Source organism: Acanthopagrus latus, chromosome 1 (genome assembly GCF_904848185.1).
Source record: "Acanthopagrus latus isolate v.2019 chromosome 1, fAcaLat1.1, whole genome shotgun sequence".
Lineage (NCBI taxonomy): Eukaryota > Metazoa > Chordata > Actinopteri > Spariformes > Sparidae > Acanthopagrus > Acanthopagrus latus.
Genome location: NC_051039.1, coordinates 24770426 through 24789705, shown reverse-complemented (window position 1 = coordinate 24789705; position 19280 = coordinate 24770426). Strand labels below are relative to the sequence as shown.

Genomic DNA, 19280 nt, shown 5'->3' with positions numbered 1-19280 from the left:
TTTATTTATTTGCAAAGCATTACCTATTATTGTTGAATTACCGTTGCTCTTTATGAAAAGAATTTCTCCATTTTAGAGATTAAAAAAGCTTGGGCCAGTTCTTTTAACACCATTTTTCTTTCTTTAATCAGTTAAAAGTGCCTTGTTACTCACTGTAAAGATTGTAAAGCCCACTGCCATGTAATTGTGATTTTGGGCTACATAAAAACATTGATTTGACTTGATATAAATAAATGTCATGACAAACATATGTAGACATAGACACATTTTATTCAAATATTTATAAAAGAAAAGAAGAAAAACCCAAACCAGAGGCACAGACTAAGTGCTAACATAAGGCAAGTGACAATAATATAGAATTAAAGAAAACAGACTTCAGAAAACAAACTCTGTGATATGACAAGGGATGAAACTTAGCATATTTTGATTTGAGTAACCTCTGCTAAATTGCAGACCTCTATGAAAGTTGCGACATACAGATTTGATTATAGAAATAGAAATAGAAAATATCTTCAAAACATCAAATACAGACAAACATGAAGTCTGACTGAATGGAGTGAACCTCAATCACTGAGCTTCTAATCGGCAACCAATCAATAAATCCGTTCCCCTCCTGATGAGCGTTCATTTGATTGGGGTTTGTCTTGTCAGTGGATCGACCAATCAGTGAGAGGAGGCGGGCCTCGGCGTCCTCGTGCAGATTTAGATTTTTGTTGCACCGGCGCGCGAGTGAGTTTCACCTCCTCCACACAGACTCCGTCCAGCATGTACCGACAGTGTGTGTAGGGTTCCTCACGTTGTTCTGGACGTCCACCCTGCGGCACACCAGCAGGTAAGAGACATTTCAGCCTCTGACAGATGAGCCCTTGTTGTCCACATGATGTGTGAGTGATTCTGCATGTCTGCGCGCCACCAAATCCAGTGTTTGTGTCAGTCTGTGGTCCAGGTGAAAATGAGGCCAGAGAGTTTGTGCTTTATTGTAATGAGGGGGGCCAGTGATGTGGACTGACACAATCAAAATGGGGATGATTATAGTAAATCTCAGCATAGAGCCAAAGAGGGAGGAGGCCATTCCAACACACACACACACACACACACACACACACACACACACACACACACACACACACACACACACAGATAAACATGCCCACATAGCATCATCCACCCACAAGCACAAAGAACAATCCTTCCACAGTGATAAATGCCAGAGTCTCTTCCGTCCAAGTTTCACACTGTCTCTACATGAATGCTCTGACTGGATGAGTTCGGTCTTCACCAGGATTTAGCAGACGCAGACTCAGGAGAAGCAAAATTACAGTTAAGTATCTATATTTTATGTAGCTTATTGTGACAAGTGTGAATGTGTGCATTGATTCATTGTAATTGTAATATGATTCTATGATAACGACTATTTTTCTTGGAGCCCTGTAGAGGAAACGTTTCTCTGTAGCTGCCGTTGTTTGTGAGTTGTGTGTGTGTGACTGAGCATGTGGATTATGTTCCCCTTTTTTTGTTGAAAAATTTGGAAAGTCTTCATATTTCATACTTTCAGCGATTGATTTTCTCATGATGTGCCAACTGTGAACCTGCAAATACAAATAACCTGTTGTGATTTCAGTAAAAGCTTTTATTTTGGTGACACAGATGGTCACTAGGAGTGTATCAGTTTAGACAAAACACTCAATTTAGGGGTTTTGCATTCCCAAACTAGTTTATGTTGTCTTGCTGGGCTGCTCCTAATGAATTGAGTTAGGCTGAAACATTAACCCTTCTTCTGTCCTAGCATGGTCAATCTAATAATGATTGTTCCGCACAAATTCAACCAGCACTAACCCAGTTTTCTAGGACTTATAGCTGGGAAAGGAGGTTTAGTGGTGCAAACTGCTTTGACACTTCTTTATTGGTACAAATAAACATAAAATTACAAAAAGAAATGGTTCAGCGATGAGACTGTATTTTATCGCGCTCTCCTTCCCGGCACAGATGAGGCAGCAGGTGTGGGGGAGATCTCACGACGTGTGTGGGCCCGTAGCGTGACACCGAGTGGGAGATGCGGACCATTCTGCCTGTGTGCGTAGGAGGTGATGGAGGGGAGTCCCGCAGCCTCCGCAGCAAGGTGGGCAGGATGAAGAAGCTGCTGTGGCTCAGGCCGAGTCACGGCGTGGACGTCCACATGGACACGGAGCCCGGCGTGTGGCTGACGGGCTTCCAGGTGCTGGACACTGAGGGACAGTGTGAGGTGAGGAACTACGCGCCTGACATCCATTTTGCTGCAGTTTACAATTTCCCCTCAGCATTTTAAAGTTCCGAGGTAATGGAATGTTTTCTCCGATCAAAGTCGGTCACCCCAATACAATTCTCTCCACTGTGAACACTCAGATTATTTCCAAGCTTTTGGTCCAACAGAGCGTGAGAGACACCAAACACACACACACAGAACGAGTCTCCTGAAATAATGAAATACTAACATTTTTGAGGAATTCCACTGAGAGTGAGATATACATAACACTCTTGTTGTGATATGACCTTAAACATTGCCTTGGAATTTGGTTAATGTAATGTTAGGAATTGTATCTCACTTTGCTGCTCAAGAGAGAACAGATTCAAATGTCTGTTTTTTACTGTAACAATGAAGTGCAAACACCTCCTTTAATGCTTTTGTCTTAGTCCAATTCTAGCCCTTGTGGAGAGGCTTGAGCTAATCGATATTTATATATCACAATATTTTCTTGCCCAAATATCACAATTTATAATATTATCGTTAGGTTCCATTTATTGATGTCAACTTAAAGTATCTAGTATTCAAAGCTTAGGATTTTAGTTTCCGTGTTTTAATACAATTTTGAATGATTTTACAATTTTAGAGCAAACATGGCAGGATAGCCTACAAAATTAGAAGCAGCGAGTCCGTCACTGGTTCCCCGCCTCGTCAGATATAGGCACACTGCTCTGCTTACATTTTCTTCTTAGAATAAAAGACAAAAGATGCCGTTACAGCTCTTCGATATCTGATATTGTGAAAAATATCGCATTTGACAATGATATCTAGTATCAACCCAAGCCTACTTGCGAGAGAAAATAACCACATGTCCTTGTTGATTAATCTGACAACTCTTTTACAGATTAACTGTTTGGTTTTTAGAATTTAACAAAAAAAAGTTGTGTGTGTGTCAGTACAGTGGTGTTTATTTTAAATGCCTCATGTCTCTGATCTAAGTGTCCTGTGACATACGTCATTACTGAGTGAGTTACGGGGGTAGTTGGTGTACTCGTACACGCATGTTTGACAGAACACTCATTGTCTACGTCAGGTTCCTCCCTGGGAAATTTTGCAGTTGTTCCCATTAAGCTCACCATTTCTTCTGTAGGTATTCGGTGACGCTGAAAAGGAACTAGAGCTGATTCTCCAGGAAGTAGGTATTATATCTGCGGTTGTGCTGAGTATTTTCTAGCTAGGAGAAGCCTTTTCGTTTAAGCACGTGAGGTTTTGAGGAAACAACTTTTAATCGCCACGATTCTGCATCACGTTGCATGCATTCTTCCTCTTGTTGCAGGCATGCCACCTCATCAGCCATTCATGTGTCTAATGAGGACTAATTGAGGTCTCTCCCAGCGCTGCTTCTCTGCTCTTTTGTCTGGCCACCGTAGAAAGAGGATGGGTGGGCAAACATGGAAGAATGATGGTAGATTTTCAGTTCAGAGACACAGAGGCTCATTAGAGAAACAAAAAGCTCATTCTTCCCTGGGAGTTTAACAGAACAGTGTGCAACCTGATTTAAAGACGTCTCTTTTGCTCAGCTTGTTAGTGTCCTCAAAGCGTCGTCAGCTTGTCTCTGAATATAATGAAATTTAGTGTTTTCAGTCGTACCAAACGCTCTTAATTTCTACAGATTTTTTTCTTGATGGTGTGCTTCCTTGAAGTCACAAGGTGCCGATGCTTTTTAGCAGCAGAGCAGACCTGTTTTCATACGGTATGTCTCCACCCCGCCCCTGACGCCATAGGCAGGAACGCAAGCTAGAGGCCGTCGTGAAAAACAAACCCGACTGGATTCTTTCCAAGTGGTACTGAGATGCAGTCACCCCAGCGTACTGATGTTGGCCTGATATAAGCCTCGCCCTTCTAGCAAACAGAAGCGCTTTTGCATCTTGCCTTTATCGCTTCCTGTTAAGTTATCACCCGTATGTTTATAAAACTGAAAATTTCCCGATGAGAATGTGAAGTAGGTTGAAAGAAAGCAGGTGAGCCTGTTCCTGATCCAGAGGGAGAGGGAGAGGAAATGATAACGTAATAGTTTATCTTTCGGTGTTTACAGTTTGGCCACCAGACGTCACAGTATTGTCTCTGTCATTCATTTCTGAAAAGACACACAAGGAGAAATCCATGACAGTCATGCTGCTGGGCTTGTCATTCCTTGGTTTCAGTGTTTTTTCCAGCACAAATATTTAAACACACATTTCACTGTCACAAATGGATAATGGGGCAGCATAAACATATTCTTCAGCATTGTAATGCATCATAAGTTATATACCAATGGTCAATTGGCATTTGAGACACTGGAGCATCACAAAAACTTTAATTCTTTTCCACCTATTTTACATTAGATGTTTATAGTCTTCTTTATAGGCTTATTGTCTGCTTAAAGAAAGCAGAGGCTGTATTCATTCATTCATCCATTCTCAGAATCAACAAAATGGTTTGATGGTTCATATCCAGCCTCTCTCAGAGCCCAACAGTATGTGTGCTGGATATGAACCATCTCACCATTTGTTGAACCTAACCCTCTGGCAGGTTGACCCCAGTCAATGGTTGATCCCCATGTGTATTTACCACTACTAATCTACCTTGGTATCTCATACTAATGCAGCCACTGTTATAGTAAGGGGCTAAGGGGCTGTGAAAAATAATACCAAATACTAATGATTACATGTATCCTTCTTCAGAAACCACCTACAGCTATTATGTGTCAACGTTTGTTTCCCCCCAAAAATCTGTCTGTTATCTGTAAGCATTCAAAAGCCACTGAAAGAAAAAAAGACACTTAATTTTTTTTAGGCTTACCACTTGTGGTAATATCATCTTGATCAATAAAGTTCTACTGGTAGCCTCATGTTTAAAATCTGCATATCACTATCTGATGCCTGTAGTCTCCGTATTTTCATTGGTCAATAGCTGTAGCCCCTCCCTCACCTGTCACGTTAGTCCCGCCCAGTGAGATACCGCTCATTCCCCGTCCTGCTCCTCCCACTGCCGAACCAGTCCGTCCACTGACACAGCCGCGGTCTGACTCCAGCGTCTCGACTCAGTTCAGCTGTTCGTTCAACAGGTTTTTTTTTGGTTTGTTTGTTTGTTTGTTTTTGTTTTTGTTTTTTTTTACTTTTGTACTTTTACATCTTAATTCTCAAAGATGAGATTGTCAGTCATGACTCAGACTGGAGTGAGGAGGAGGGGGCTCGATCCGTAAACCGCGGTCTGGTCACCTGCATCAGAGGAGATTATTGACTGAAGACTGGAGGACTTCACCTCTCCTGGAGGAGGACAGACATGGGGAAATGGCACTTGTCGATGGTGGGTAGAATAACATGTGCGAGTTGGACTGAGTTTAGAGGCTGTCAGTCAGTTTGTCGAACTCTACATCATCTGCTGCGCTGGTGCAGTCAGCTCCGTGTGAGCCTCGTCCTGCTGCTGTCTCCAGGACAAACATGCTGGTAGAATGGCTTCATTCAGTGCGGGGACGGTACTTCCACCAGGGTCTCATTGTGTCTGGCAGACGGCACACTGGTTTGTGTCTGACTTTCTGTCATGTGGTATCAGATGTCTCTCAGCATGGTCTAACTCTGTTGTTACACATGCGCTAAATAACACTGTGATTACTTATAGCCGGTTTTCTACCAGTCTAGACATAGATGTTGATGGTCATCGTGCTTCATGGAGACTGATGTTTCAGTTATTATATAGAGACCAGTACATTATGTTTGCAGAGCTTTTCATTTAGACACAAGATGGGATGATATGTATGATATGTATTTATTCATTTTCATTTTTTAGAATTAACTGTTTTTCAAATTTAACTTAAAACCCGACTGACATATTGGTTCACAGTTATATTTCAGTAAAGGTGTATATATGTTGTTTGATATGGGCCAATGTAAAAAGACCAAAAAAGAAGCTGGAGATAACAACAATAATGAAGATGATGATGATAATAATGATGATAATGATAATAATAATAATAATAATAATAATAAGTAGTGTTTGATCACCACATTTGAGGGATCACTGTAAATAATGTCTGTATATCGGCCGATATATTGACATCGCCCCAAAAAATCATGCATCGATTGGGCTCTAGTATTCTAATAAACGTATTTAATAAGGGTACATCAAATAATCCATGATCCAGTCTATTGTGATTTTAGGTCAGTGCTGTTGGAGCACCACATGACTTATCCTGTACTTTTTAAACTCGGTTTTCTTCAGTCATGAGTCAGTAAATAGATGCACCACTTGTTTTGTGCCCCTGTAGAGACAAATACAGTTTTTGCAGAGATTCTTTTTCAACAAGAGGCATCACAGTGTATCCTTTAGGAGTTCCTTGCAGCACGTCTCGCTGTGTTCTGTTATCCTCTTCGGCTAAGTTTCCATGTGTGAAATCAATCTTGTGTTGCTGGGCCATAAAATCAAAATATAACCAAATCATCATCTTTGGGTCTTTGGTTCCTACATTCTCATGCTCCAAACACTATAATAATATATCAATGTCGGCATAAAATGCTGCATAAAACATAGCTTAAGGAGATGTCCTTTTTAAAATCAAAAAGTCATGTGGGAATGGGTGAAACATGCCTTAACTTTTCCCCTTCATAACCTGTGAAGGTCAAAGAAAGCTCTCCTTAACCACCTCTTTGAAAGAAATAACCTTCCATCTCTCTTTATCACATGCAGTGTAGTGTGACAGGATACATATTGATGTTAATATTAAAAACGATTTTTCCTCTATAATGGGCAGTGATATTGACGAGTCAGACAGGAAATGGTTTTGACTAATGCTGCATGCGCTGTGGCCACTCGGCTGCCAAGGCCCTCCATACAAAGTTAGAATTGAATTATGAAAGAAATCTATGTCAACCTGTCCCATGGTTCATTAGATTGTCCCTGTTTTTGTGGACATAAACACATCTTGCAGTGAATGTTTCTTGTCCTCATCATCTGCCCAGTCACCAGATGTCTGTCTGCGTCACAGTTCAAGGCTGGGTCACAAGCAGAATCTCAAGAATGACATTAATTGTCGTTGAGCATTAACCTCTCAGAAGAAATGATTCAGTCTGTAGGCTTATTGCATTTGTCATGAGGTGTTTGTTTTTAGTTGTGTAAGGTTGTCACAACAAATCAGTGAAGTTCAGTCAGGGGAGAGATGGAAAAAAAAAACTTTAAATGTTTGTAAGAGATTCTTTTCATCAAGGGTTTTTACATATTCCTTTTAAAATTCATGTTTTTATACATGTATGTATGTATGCATGTGATTTTATTTTCAAGCACATTCAAATCTGTATATCTAAAAGTAGGCTCTATCATGTATTTGAGTCATTATTGTCCATATCTTGACGACCTTGCGTTCTCCTCTGCAGGATCCGGTGCAGGAGTGGGGGGAGGAGGAGGAGGACGGCGCCATGTTTGGCATCACGCTACGCAGGGAACCCGTCCTGCCGGCGGCCTCAAACATGGCAGAGCCCCCTACAGCCTTCAGCTTCGCCCAGTACCACACGGTGAAGGTGCGCAGGCTGAAGGCCGCCACCCTGGAGCGTCTGGTCACCCACCTGCTGGACCCTGAGCACCGGGAGCCCGACTTTGTTCGTGTCTTCCTCTCCACCTACAGGGCCTTCACCTCCACCAGCACCCTCATCGAGCTGCTGTTTCAGAGGTGAGAGACACTGTCCACACTGAGGAACTGCAGACTTGAGTTGAACTGAGACGTGCGTTAACGAAAACCATGAGGGCTCAGACAGCTGGTCTGGAAGCAAATCACTGGACATCACTGTTGCTGTTCAACTTATAGAGGAATCAATGAGATCTGGTTATCCTGATGGAAACCCTGTTGGAATTAGATGAGAAGTTTGATACCGCCAATACTCAGATGTTCAAAACTGGAGCCATTAGTTGTTAGACTTTTCTTAACATAAAATCTTGAAATGAGGGAGAAAACAGCTACAGAGCCAGGCTACGATAAGCTAATCAGCTGCTCACAATCGTTTCATATTTAACAGGGACATACGATTAGCATCCATCTTAGCTAACTCTCAGCAAAGAACCTCCAGATCAACAATTACTATGAAGATTATTGAATTAAAGGTGTAAGATGTAAGAACTGCCCAAATTTGGGTTCAAATAACGTAAACAAATGGGGGGCAGCATATCACCAGAGTAACTGCTAAATGCTGTCATTAGCAAGTCAGCTCAGTTAACTCAATTAGCTGTGCAGCTAGCAGTCCAGACTGGGAGTTCAGAGAACTGAGGGAATGTTGGTGTCTTTTTAATGTAATGTTAAAATACATGAATGTAAACAAAAAAAAAAAAGAAAAGAAAAGAAAGTCGAGTTAAATGTACTTAATCTACAAATTTCTCCATTTTGGAAAGTTAAGTTTGTTTGAAGTTTTGGGTCTTAATGACATGACTCCTTATCAGAAACCAGAAACAGATTTAAGACGTTAACATTTTCTTCGACATTCATTGGTTGTTCTGGTGCGCTACTTTTAAATGGGTCATTGCTATATGTAAATGTAAGTAGAGCATGCGTATGACATCAATTTCTAAAGAGGCGAGTCATTTAAAAACCCTCTTCACGTCGCCTCAGGTATTCACAAAGCAAAGCTCTATTGACGCTGGACAAGTTTCAATGACATGTGTTATCGTCATGTACGGAACAAAGCAGTCGAGAGCTTTGTTCTGTTCCTCAGTGGTCATGACTACGCCCTCCACGCCCAGCAGAGCTTCTTTACCTGAAATGTCGGATTTACGTTGACTCGGTGTGGAATGTTATCTGCAAGTACTGTACTTCAGGCGTTGACACAGAAAGCCTCCTTGGTTATTGGTTCCTTACTGCGCACCTTTTCTCAATGTACTGCAAATGGCTGCCTGCATAAAACCAGCCATTAGTGCTGTTCAGGTGATATATTATTTGTCAAACAGTCGCCCTCATATCTGTGATGCTGGTGGCAACTGGTTTCCTGTGAGGTCAGCCTCAGGTCGGCCTGGGAAGTGTGTTTTTCGTCCTTTTGCCTCTCAGGATTTTGTACAGGATGTGACATTCTGTCTCTGTCATCTAGTCGGAGCCACCTGTAGTGTAACCTGAGTGATGCGGTACATCGTCATAATTTTTTTAAATCAAATGTAATTTTCAAAATCTATTTTTTGCTCCTTAAATGTTTTATAATTACACTGTTAAATTGAAAAGTTTAACCTTGTTCAAAGGCAAGACCATGGTAATATGCTTAGTTTATACTGCGTTTATATGTTTATGATGCCATTATTGATCCCTGAGGGAGACTCTCATCACTCAGTCACGAGGCCACGCTGTCTCCGCAGGGACTCAGAGTGTTGGAGGACATTTCCACAGGATGAACATTTTATAGACAATCAAACCTTGGACCTTCTTATTGTTTGCAGGATTTTATCTGTCACCATTAGGTAACCATGTTGTCCCTGTGTGTGGCTCTTATCACTGAAGTTTCGTTCTCAGCTGATAGCTAATTGTGTTTACTTTTCCACAGAGATGACTCAGTCACCAACCTGGATAACACCGTCTGCCTGCGCAGGTGAGTGTGGGCACCCCTTCAAGGGTTTACATCATCTCACTCCAATGAGACTTTGCCCCTAAAATCTGTATTATTTATTTTTCATTTGTCCATCTCAGATGGTGCTGATGTGTTCCAGGCCTCCTTTAATCTCAGTCAAAGATTAACCTGGGCTAACGTTGTTATTAACACATACATTTTTGTCCCCCCAGTACCTTACCCCCAGTGATCCGGCTGTGGCTGGAGGAGTACAGTGAAGACTTCCATGAGCCCCCTCAGTACCAGGCCCTCCGCCTGCTGTGTGTCCACTTGCGGCATCGCCTCTGCTTCAGACGTCTGGCTCAGACCTCAGAGACGCTCCTCAAGAGGCTCCAGGCCCAAGGTAGAGAGTAATGTGATGATGTAAGATGTGTTTATGTCCTGCCACCACAGTGCATTTACTGCAGGTTACTGTGCTGGCATGGTGGCACCTGTGTGTGTCTGTGTATATACTACAGATACAGAATGTATTGAATATGTAGATGATGGGATTGGAGTTTCTGGTCGCTGCATAGATAATCATTATAGAGGAATAATTTGAAAAAGTTAGAAGTTCTGCGGACTATTCATCTGTTATATTCAACTCCATATACAGTCAGTTATCTGTCTCTTTATTCATAATAGATTAGCTCCAAAATTGTACCAAGGTCATTTATTAGTCATTGTACAACACAGGGTTGCATAACGAAATGAAAGATTGTAACTACTTCATCCTAAAAAATAATTCTGTCATGCAGTTTAAAAAAAAAAAAAAATTCAACGTGGTGATTTTAATCAGCATCAACAGGAAAATGACATTTGTTTTTTGTCCAAAACCTTATAAGTTCAGCATCACCTAAATTGTCCATCAGCTTTGAATATGTTCTGCACTGGACATCTGTGGACATCATGTTGGGCTTTGGGAGACATTGATCAGCCTTTTTCACTATTTCCAGAATTTTTTTAACCAAAAAACTCAATTGATAAAATACTAGATGCATTATTTGACAATGAAAAAAAAAAAAGACGTTACTTGCAGCCCTACGTTAGCATTAAAATCAACTGTATTATTTGAAAAAAAACTCAACCTCATCACTATGAGAGGCTACTCTGGACTGTGTTGGTGAGCTGTGGACTGCAGGGACCAAGGATTGTAGATGTAGCCCCTATGAACCGTGGAGGATATAAAACCCTTTTAGAAGCCTGTTTGTCATTCATGATTTGGCGTGTTTGACAGATTGCAGCCGGTCTGCGTCACAGCACAGAAGTGGATCGCTGCGGCAGGAGAACAGAAATCAGGAGGACGGAGGAGAGACGTCAATGAGGGAGGAAGACAAATGTAACTTCATGGACTTCCCTGTGAGAGAAGTGGCCGAGCAGCTGACCAGATTGGACTCTGTAAGTTTCACTAACAAATACATCAAGTCGCCTCTGGGTCTCACTGTGGGGTTTTCATTCATGTTGTGTCTCCCTGTCATCGCATCTTCTCTCAGGAACTGTTTGTCCGAGTGGTGCCCTTCCACTGTCTGGGCTGTGTCTGGTCCCAGCGTGACAAGAAGGAAAACCGAAATCTGGCGCCCACCGTACGCGCCACCATCTCCCAGTTCAACGCCGTCACCAATCGTGTCATCACCTCCCTCCTGTGCCCGTCCTCTCCCAGCCCTTCCACATCCTCTCCCATCTCATCACCCAGCTCCTCCTCTACCTTCCTGTACCCGTCCACAGCCCCGAACTCGCCTCGCAGTGCTCACACCAGCCCCGCCCACAGAGCGCGGGTCATCGAGAGGTGGATCTCTATTGCTCAGGTCCGAGGGCTACAATGAAGAGACATGAATGAACACTCTTTTTTTTTTTTTTTTGTAAAAGTGGAATAACTAAACTGTATTTTCTTGTATTTTCTCCGTGCAGGAGTGCAGACAGCTGAAGAATTTCTCCTCTTTGAGGGCAATCCTCTCAGCCCTGCAGTCCAACGCTGTGTATCGCCTCAAGAAGACCTGGGCGGCTGTCAGCAGGTCAGCAAACAACTACAAAACACTTCACTGTTGTTTTATTCATAATATTTGAAACCAGAGTTCCATAATGATAAACCACGGAGTAACTTTTTAGGGCACAAAATTGGCTGAGAACTAGTAAAGAGAAACAAAAAGCATTGACTCTTTTGACTCTTCAAAATGTCTTAAGTGAAGTTGTTTGGTTTCAGGGAGAGCATGGCCACCTTTGACCACTTGTGCGAGACTTTCCCCGATGAGAACTGTGTGCTGACCAGCAGAGAGATCCTGGTGGAGGTAATTGCATGTAGTTTCATTAGATGACTGATGGCGCTGTCTAATGAATGACAGAAAGATCTGTGTAGTTACTGTTATAGGTGGTAGGGTGGTGTCATGATTGAACTGAGTTGAATTACAATTACAGATTACGGAATCACTGAACAAACTATTGAATCACACACAGTAAGAACACAACAGGCCATTTCTTCTTCTTTGCCTTTTTTTGATATGAGCCAGATGCAACAACATTTCTTTCTGCTGTGTGCCCGTCTGGTGCACAGCCTGAATGACAATAAAGATGATCCTGATCCTGATGTCCTGGTGTGCAGCACAGCAGCTTTGTTTGACTTCATGATGCATGTGTAGCTTCTAGCACACAGCCTGGTTTTTATTGTTTTTATGGAGCTAAAAACTGAAATTCTCCTCAGGTGGAATCATTTTATACGTATGGTATTGTTAAAAATGACTGCTACTGAGTTTTAGAGTTATGGCGGAAACAAATACATGACTATAGATCTTTAAAGATTTAACTTAAGACATGTGTTGTTGCTGTTCTGACATTTTATATTGTTTCATCAATTCATAAAAAAATAACAGAACAAGCAATAATGAAAGTAACTGTTGATTTGTTAATTGTAATACACCCATGTCAACCTGTTAATATCATTCTCAGAAAAGTTTTTATACATCTAATGATCCACTTTATTGGAGATATAGTAACGTAGTAGCATAATAAGTCGTCCTAAGACTGAATGAATGTCTCCAGTTCACCTGCTGCCACTCTCTGTCCTTTGTTCCCTGTGGAAAACAGTTGATATGAATGTTTATTTAGCGATAGTTGTTATACTGTTATGCGCTTTCCAGCTTTTATTCTTAGCAGCCAGCACAAATAAGACTACAAGTCAAAGTGGGCACCAGCAGTTATTAATTAGTTTCTAATCAGTAGTTATTGATTTTATTGCACAGTACTGTCACATACTGTCCTTATAAACACACAAAAACACACACACACACATGGCTGAGGAATGAACAGCACAATAGGCTGTCACTGTGTGGCTGTGATTATAGAGACACCCTCCCACACCCAACAGCACCCGTCCAGCAGGTGCTCAACCCTGACAAGAACAATTATATAACAAGTCTGATTTGGTTTTGTCATCTCACACCCAGCACTCTCACATTAACACCCTGAGTTATTTTATTTTATTAAGGTTGACCGGACTGTTTGTTTTCTGCAGGATGGGAGTCACTCAGATGGATCCAAATCACCGCAGCTCTGCTCGGCGTCCAGAGAGCTGGTGAGAGAAGTCACCCTTACTGTGTTTGGAAATGACCTCAGTTTCAGGTCTGACATGTCAGCTGAGCCAATCAGTAAAAATGAAAGGCAGAGGTCTGTTTTTGTCTGTCTGCATCATCAGTTCTGCTTCCCTAAAAGTCACGTCTTTTCAAGCCGGTTTAATTTGTAAAAATAGACCCCAGAGTTCCAGTTCCCCTTTCTTTTCAATCTGTACATTCGATGGAAAGAGTTTCCACGCTTACAGCTCACATGACTGTCAGTTTCCCCCTGTGCGTGTGGAGGATATAAAAGCTGACATGTGTGCAGCGTTTCCCACAGTTTAACAGTTTGCTTAGTCCGGGTGGGGCCATGTGTAAAGCGTTTTATAGCCCCATGTTCACTCTGTTTAAATAGTGATGGTGATGTGTTTTCAGCTGTCATCAGTAACAGTTTCACTTTTACTGTGATTGCATTGTGTGAGCTTGACAGTCTTTCCTCATTCATATAATAAGTCTGACATTAAGAAACATTTAGGAGTTGACCTGCTTATAAAATAAATACATCTCTGAAAAATCTGAAAACATTTGTATGTGAAATGTAATTAGATAGAGGTTGATTCTGTATTTTTATGTGCAGCCACAGTGTGAACATGTTTGCTGTTTTGTGTCCTCAGAACGTGAGCAGTGGTGTGGTGCCGTATCTCGGCACTTACCTGACCGTCCTCACGATGCTGGATACAGCCCTGACCGACACTGTGGAGGTGAGCACACATCATATGCATGAACCCTTTGGTTAATTTAATCCATTCCATGTTGCTCTGGCAGACTTGTGAGGCCATATTTATAACACTGGCTGTCTCTTTCACAGGGAGGACTCATTAACTTTGAGAAGCGCAGGCGGGTAGGTGTCGCCTCCTAGTGGTGCCTCAAATGAAGGACTGGGATTGTTCTCGATTATAAAAAAGCCTGCACAGACTCAAATGCTTGCATGCAAATGCTTATATTTTCTTTTTTTATTCTTTTCCCCTTTGTTTATTGATTTTTGCTCTGCTTTGTTCCTTTCAATCGCAGGAGTTTGAGATTCTCTCTCAGATTCGGCAGTTTCAGGCTTCCTGCTCCCACTACAGCCTTCCAGTCAGCGCCCACATCGCCACCTGGCTGCAGGGACATACACTGCTCACAGACCAGGAGAGGTGAGATACACAGACGGTCAAGTGGACTGAAAGAAAAAAATGAAAATTTGTTGACTCATCCTTTTTTGTCTCCTTAAGCTACGAGCTGTCTCGTGACCTGGAGCCTCCAGTTGACCCCTGTCCCAATTCTCCCAACTCGTGGAGTAGTCGCCTGCTGACGAAGAAGCTCAGCTCGTAAGTCAGCAAAATCACCTCCAGCCTGTAACATTTGCCTTGTCATGACGCTGACTGCTGTGTAAATGCAACATGGCACACGTAAAACATGATTAGGCAGATTGTGAAAAATCTAAGCCTCATGTTGCCAAAAGAATGAATGTTGTAGCAGTTTTTATTTTAGTCTGATGTAAACAGGACCATGTAAACAATAATCTCCTGCAGCCAGTAGGGGGCATCCCCCGGCAGGACTGTTTTTCATAGGGACAAAAGATGCCTGGATATGTACCATAAACATACATGCCTGACTATTCAGGAAAGAATACACAGCTAAACTTTGATTGTGTATGCAGGTTGCGAACAGTCAGTGACAGCTCCCTCAGGAGGACCCACGCTGATCAGATCAGTGTGTCGTCATCTGGCTCCAGCAGTTCAGACATGGAGGACCTCTCTGCCCCTCAGCCCTCCCCCCTCAGACTCAAACTCAAGGTATGAGCCCAGACAGCCTCCTGTGTTTATTGTCAGAGAGCACAGAAGTCAGCGGGGACAGAGCGTTAAAATATAAAAAACAGCTAAAAATAGTTTCACTGGGACCCTCTTTTCAAAACTGGATCATGACTTTTTTGTTTCATCTTTCCCTCCCTCAGTCTCTCTCAGGCTCCCTTCACAATGTTGCCGAGGATTTCTCCTCCATGTCGTCCCTTTCGACCAGTCTGTCCAGCTCCTCCTGCAGCTCCTCACATCCGGACCTCAGCTCTTCTTCTCTGGTTTTGAGTGCTGAGCCGTCATCATCCTCCAGCTGCTCTCCTCAGGCTGCGCTGCCCGTCTACAACAAGCAGGTTGCTGACTCATGTATCATCAGGGTCAGTGTGGAGTGCGTCAGCAGTTGCAACGTCTACAAGAGCATACTGGTGAGGACAATGGTTTTGTAATCTTGTGATTTTTTTTTTTTTTTAGGCCAGCCAGCCAGTTTTTTGTTTGACTTTGTGTAACACTTTCTAAAAAAGGAATGAGGAAGAAAAGCCTCAAGGAACACAGATGAGGAAGGAGCTGGTGTTGCTCAATCATGTGTCGACCTAATTACATGGAAACAAAACTCAAGTGTTCACTAAGGTTTCCATTTTTCAGTGGCAATTGCAAAGATGCTGCTGTTCTGTAATCAGCCCAGGATTTATGAATGAACCAGCTGAATCAATTTAACCCACAACTAATGATTATTTAGATTTGAAATGTTATTAATCAAGTGATATTTTTTTCTCTTGTTTGATAAATAAATAGAAAGTCTAAAATAATGAACCAGAGCCAAATCAAAAATGCTAATTTCAGAATAAAGTTCGACTATCTTAAGGTTCTACTTGAATTTTTTTTTTTAAATCAAATGGTTGATTATCAAAATTGTGGGTTTTGTTTTATACTTTTTATTTAAAAATGTCTTAAATGGATAAAGCCTCCCTTCAAATATGAGCAATTTCATTGCCCTTGGCACATTTCCAGCTATTCAGAATTAGAATTAAAACCTTGACTCAGGTTGTATGTTGACATCCAGCTGTCTGCTTCATCCCCAGCTGACCAGTCAGGACCACACACCTCAGGTGATTCAGAGGGCTCTTGAAAAACACAACATGGAGGACGTCAGCTGCCATGACTTCAGCCTCTGCCAGATGCTCAACAATGGGAAAGGTAAATGTCATCTCCTCAGGTCTCTCTTTCAGCAGTCTTATATCATAATAAAGTGAAATACATGATTCACATTCTGCCCAAATGTGATCATACAGCCTGTTAAAGTTGTTAAAGGGTGAGGCTTAAATAACAGAGGTGAGGCGTCCTTTTCTTGAGCAGGACTTTCCTCTTCTTTCTTTGTCGTGACAAAGTCTGACAAGTAGTATTTAAAGCTGATTATGTGGGGCCACTGAGTAACAAAGCTGCCAATCATGCGTTGAGCCTCATAGGCAGGTGTAATCTTTGCACTAAAAACCTTGATTTTGTTGCTAAATATGTACATTAAGATTTGATTTAACAGTAGAAAACTTTTTTTGTGTTTTATAATATATGAAAAGTTAATATCTTTAGTTGACAAATCTACTGTAGAGGAAACGAGAATCAGTTATATGACGTCTTCAGTAAACTAAAGTGCAGATCAGCTAAAAGACGCATACCTCACTCATCTAGAAACTGCTCTAGCTCTTATTCTATTTTCATTCTTCCTAAATAGTAATGAAATGCTGACATTCCTGAAAAATTAACCCCCACATCAATCTGAGCGATGCCTGTAATCACTAACTGAAACAGAGGCGGATAAACTAGGCAAGCGGAAAATAAACACTGGAACACTTCACCATCACTTTATTCCCCTTTCTGCCTCAGAGCTCCAGATCCCAGAGAAAGCCAACGTGTTTTATGCCATGAGCACCTCCGCCAACTACGACTTCGTGCTGCGCCAGCGCTGGAAGACCCACGGGAGGCATTTCGGTTCGTCTTCTAGTCCTGGAGCCCAGCCCAGGAGCCGCCACGCCAAGTAAGATTGATCTGTCCTGTACGAACGTTAGGAGCACATCTAGAAGACGGGAACAGCACACGTGTTGTATCAGCTCACCACTAAGAGATTGTCACCACGCAGCAGATCTCCATAGAGTGTCCCGAGGAGCCAGAGAGCTTGAGGAGCAACACTGAGATGTGATCGACCAAGAATTATTCTGGACTGTTTAAAGAACAATGCGAGAAGAGAAAAATGTCCAAGTAAGCAGAGAGAAGAAGGACAGTAAGAAGAAACAGAGACAGTAATTAGGATTTTGTATTCTCATATTGTTGTCCATCGTATTAAACGTCAACAAATTTTGGAGAAATGAACCACAATTTACTTTCTTTCATAAGCTGTACACTCTTTTATCACTGCGCACAAATGCACGTCACATTGTGGATTATTGTGCGTCATAAACTGAGCAGCACTTCATGTTCAACTGCATCAGGAGCAGCTGATGATGATGAGTCGTCACATCAGAACGCATCTTTCCACAGAAGGGAACACGGCTGCAGGATCATACGGACAGACCCGGCTTCAGTCTGTTAGCGGGGACTGGACCAGCAGATGTAGCCCGTTTGCTTTAGCCTGCTAACTGAACTCAAAGCCAAGTGACTCAGATGGGATGATCGCTGTCAGTTGATGAGTAAACACTCCTAAACAGATCTGGGTCAACGCGTAACCAGCCTGGTTTCAGTTACGCCAAGAACAATGAAACACTGTTTGGACCCGGGCTTGCTAACTCCTCCGGGAGTCACTAATGAGTCTTCTAGTCCAGGTTTTAAATGTTTTAATGTAACTTAATGTAATTTTTTCAACTTAAATTATTTAATGCATTTCAGTATTCAGCTTTTAGGGCAAATGTGGCACAATGAAAATATGCACGTTTGTTTGTTTTGGTTCCTTTTGGATCCTCTCTTCAGCCGTTAATACTACAGTTTTTAGACATACATGTGCTTAAATTGCTTTGGTATCCAGTGAGCTTAACTCACATTTTGCTTTAGTTGTACTGTCCGCTGTTATCAAATGAAGGAGACAATGTATGTGAGCATATTACAAGTGTTAATTCTCAGTGGTCTTGCCACTTGCCCCCTGTGATTCAGGTGAGGCCTCTAATCACTACACTCTGTAAATCCAGGGCAGTTAGATAACAACAGAATTTCCACCGTCAAGTGGAACAGCTCACTCCACCTGTTTTGTCGCTGTGAATGAGATTAATCTGAAGAGCGGTTCGTGTATGTGAAGATGAAGTGTCCCGGTATGTGAATATGTATGGCGTAAAATACCGTTTCAGTGACGTGAAATCCCCCACAAAACTCTAAGGTAGCTTTTTACAAGTATTGAACATGGCTTCAAGTCATGTTTTTATTTTTCAGTCATTGGATGATGCACAAAATGAACACAAAAAAAAAACCACTGGTGAAGTTTCTCCTCAGTTTTGTGCAGGATTTCGCGTCTCTGGGCGCAGCTCGAGTGCTGCTGCGGTTTGGTAAAAGTCATCATGAAGGTATGAGAGGTGTGGCAGCTGCAGTCCAGTGTGAAGGATCTTCGGCGTGACTTCTGCTGTGTCTGTGTTTATCTGTTTGTCTGTTAGTAGGCTGTCAAGCTTATTCTCTCCAGTATGTTTGACATGTTGTCAATGTTAGTGTGTCCGAGTTGTAATTCAAGCCTATGTGTGTTTGTCAATTATTTTATTTCAACAGATTCTTTATTTTTAAAGTTTAATCCAAGCACTACTACTACCTATTAATAAAGCTAATTTACTATTTAACACAGTGCTTCAAGTGTAGTTATTTCTTTTTGTTTATGTCCTGAGTCGAGAAAAAGGAGAAAGGCTGATTGATATTTGGGTTGTTGTATATCCACGTGAGTCCCGCTGTTGTGTTTAGTATTAAATTCGGGCTCCGGTTTATAATTCTGTTTTGTATAATTAATGTGAACCCTGCTATTAATTTCACTGCACAGTCTATTAATATTATGATCCTATCAAACCACTAGGTGGAGCCACACACAAAGATACTTTCATGTTCAGTCCTTCATGGCACATTCAGGTTCAATTCAAAG

The 19280-nt window shown here is 41.9% G+C and overlaps 1 protein-coding gene across 4 annotated transcripts; it reads left to right on the top strand.

Annotated features, from left to right (window-relative positions):
- Positions 1 to 659: 659 nt before the first annotated feature.
- Positions 660 to 18987, top strand: rgl3a (ral guanine nucleotide dissociation stimulator-like 3a). 4 transcript variants are annotated; one of them, XM_037109080.1, is made up of 19 exons: positions 660 to 832; positions 1283 to 1320; positions 1987 to 2242; positions 7630 to 7922; positions 9769 to 9813; positions 10005 to 10174; positions 11048 to 11208; positions 11304 to 11615; positions 11719 to 11822; positions 12011 to 12095; positions 13316 to 13375; positions 14027 to 14113; positions 14221 to 14253; positions 14424 to 14545; positions 14624 to 14719; positions 15052 to 15187; positions 15346 to 15609; positions 16264 to 16378; positions 17063 to 18987. In XM_037109080.1, exons 3-19 carry the CDS (start codon positions 2054 to 2056, stop codon positions 17215 to 17217), a joined length of 2427 nt encoding a protein of 808 aa, XP_036964975.1. In that variant the 5' UTR covers positions 660 to 832; positions 1283 to 1320; positions 1987 to 2053; the 3' UTR covers positions 17218 to 18987. The 4 variants fall into 4 exon arrangements, with proteins under 4 accessions (XP_036964975.1, XP_036964954.1, XP_036964964.1 ...); XM_037109059.1 differs by lacking the exon at positions 1283 to 1320; XM_037109069.1 differs by lacking the exon at positions 660 to 832 and having other exon boundaries at positions 1170 to 1321.
- Positions 18988 to 19280: the final 293 nt, after the last annotated feature.

Coding starts and splice junctions, on each gene's coding strand:
- rgl3a (XM_037109059.1), top strand. CDS start 2,054: ATGCGGACCATTCTGCCTGTGTGCGTAGGAGGTGATGGAGGGGAGTCC. Junction 14,720..15,051: donor CTGACGAAGAAGCTCAGCTC/GTAAGTCAGCAA, acceptor TTGTGTATGCAG/GTTGCGAACAGTCAGTGACA. Junction 16,379..17,062: donor GATGCTCAACAATGGGAAAG/GTAAATGTCATC, acceptor TTTCTGCCTCAG/AGCTCCAGATCCCAGAGAAA.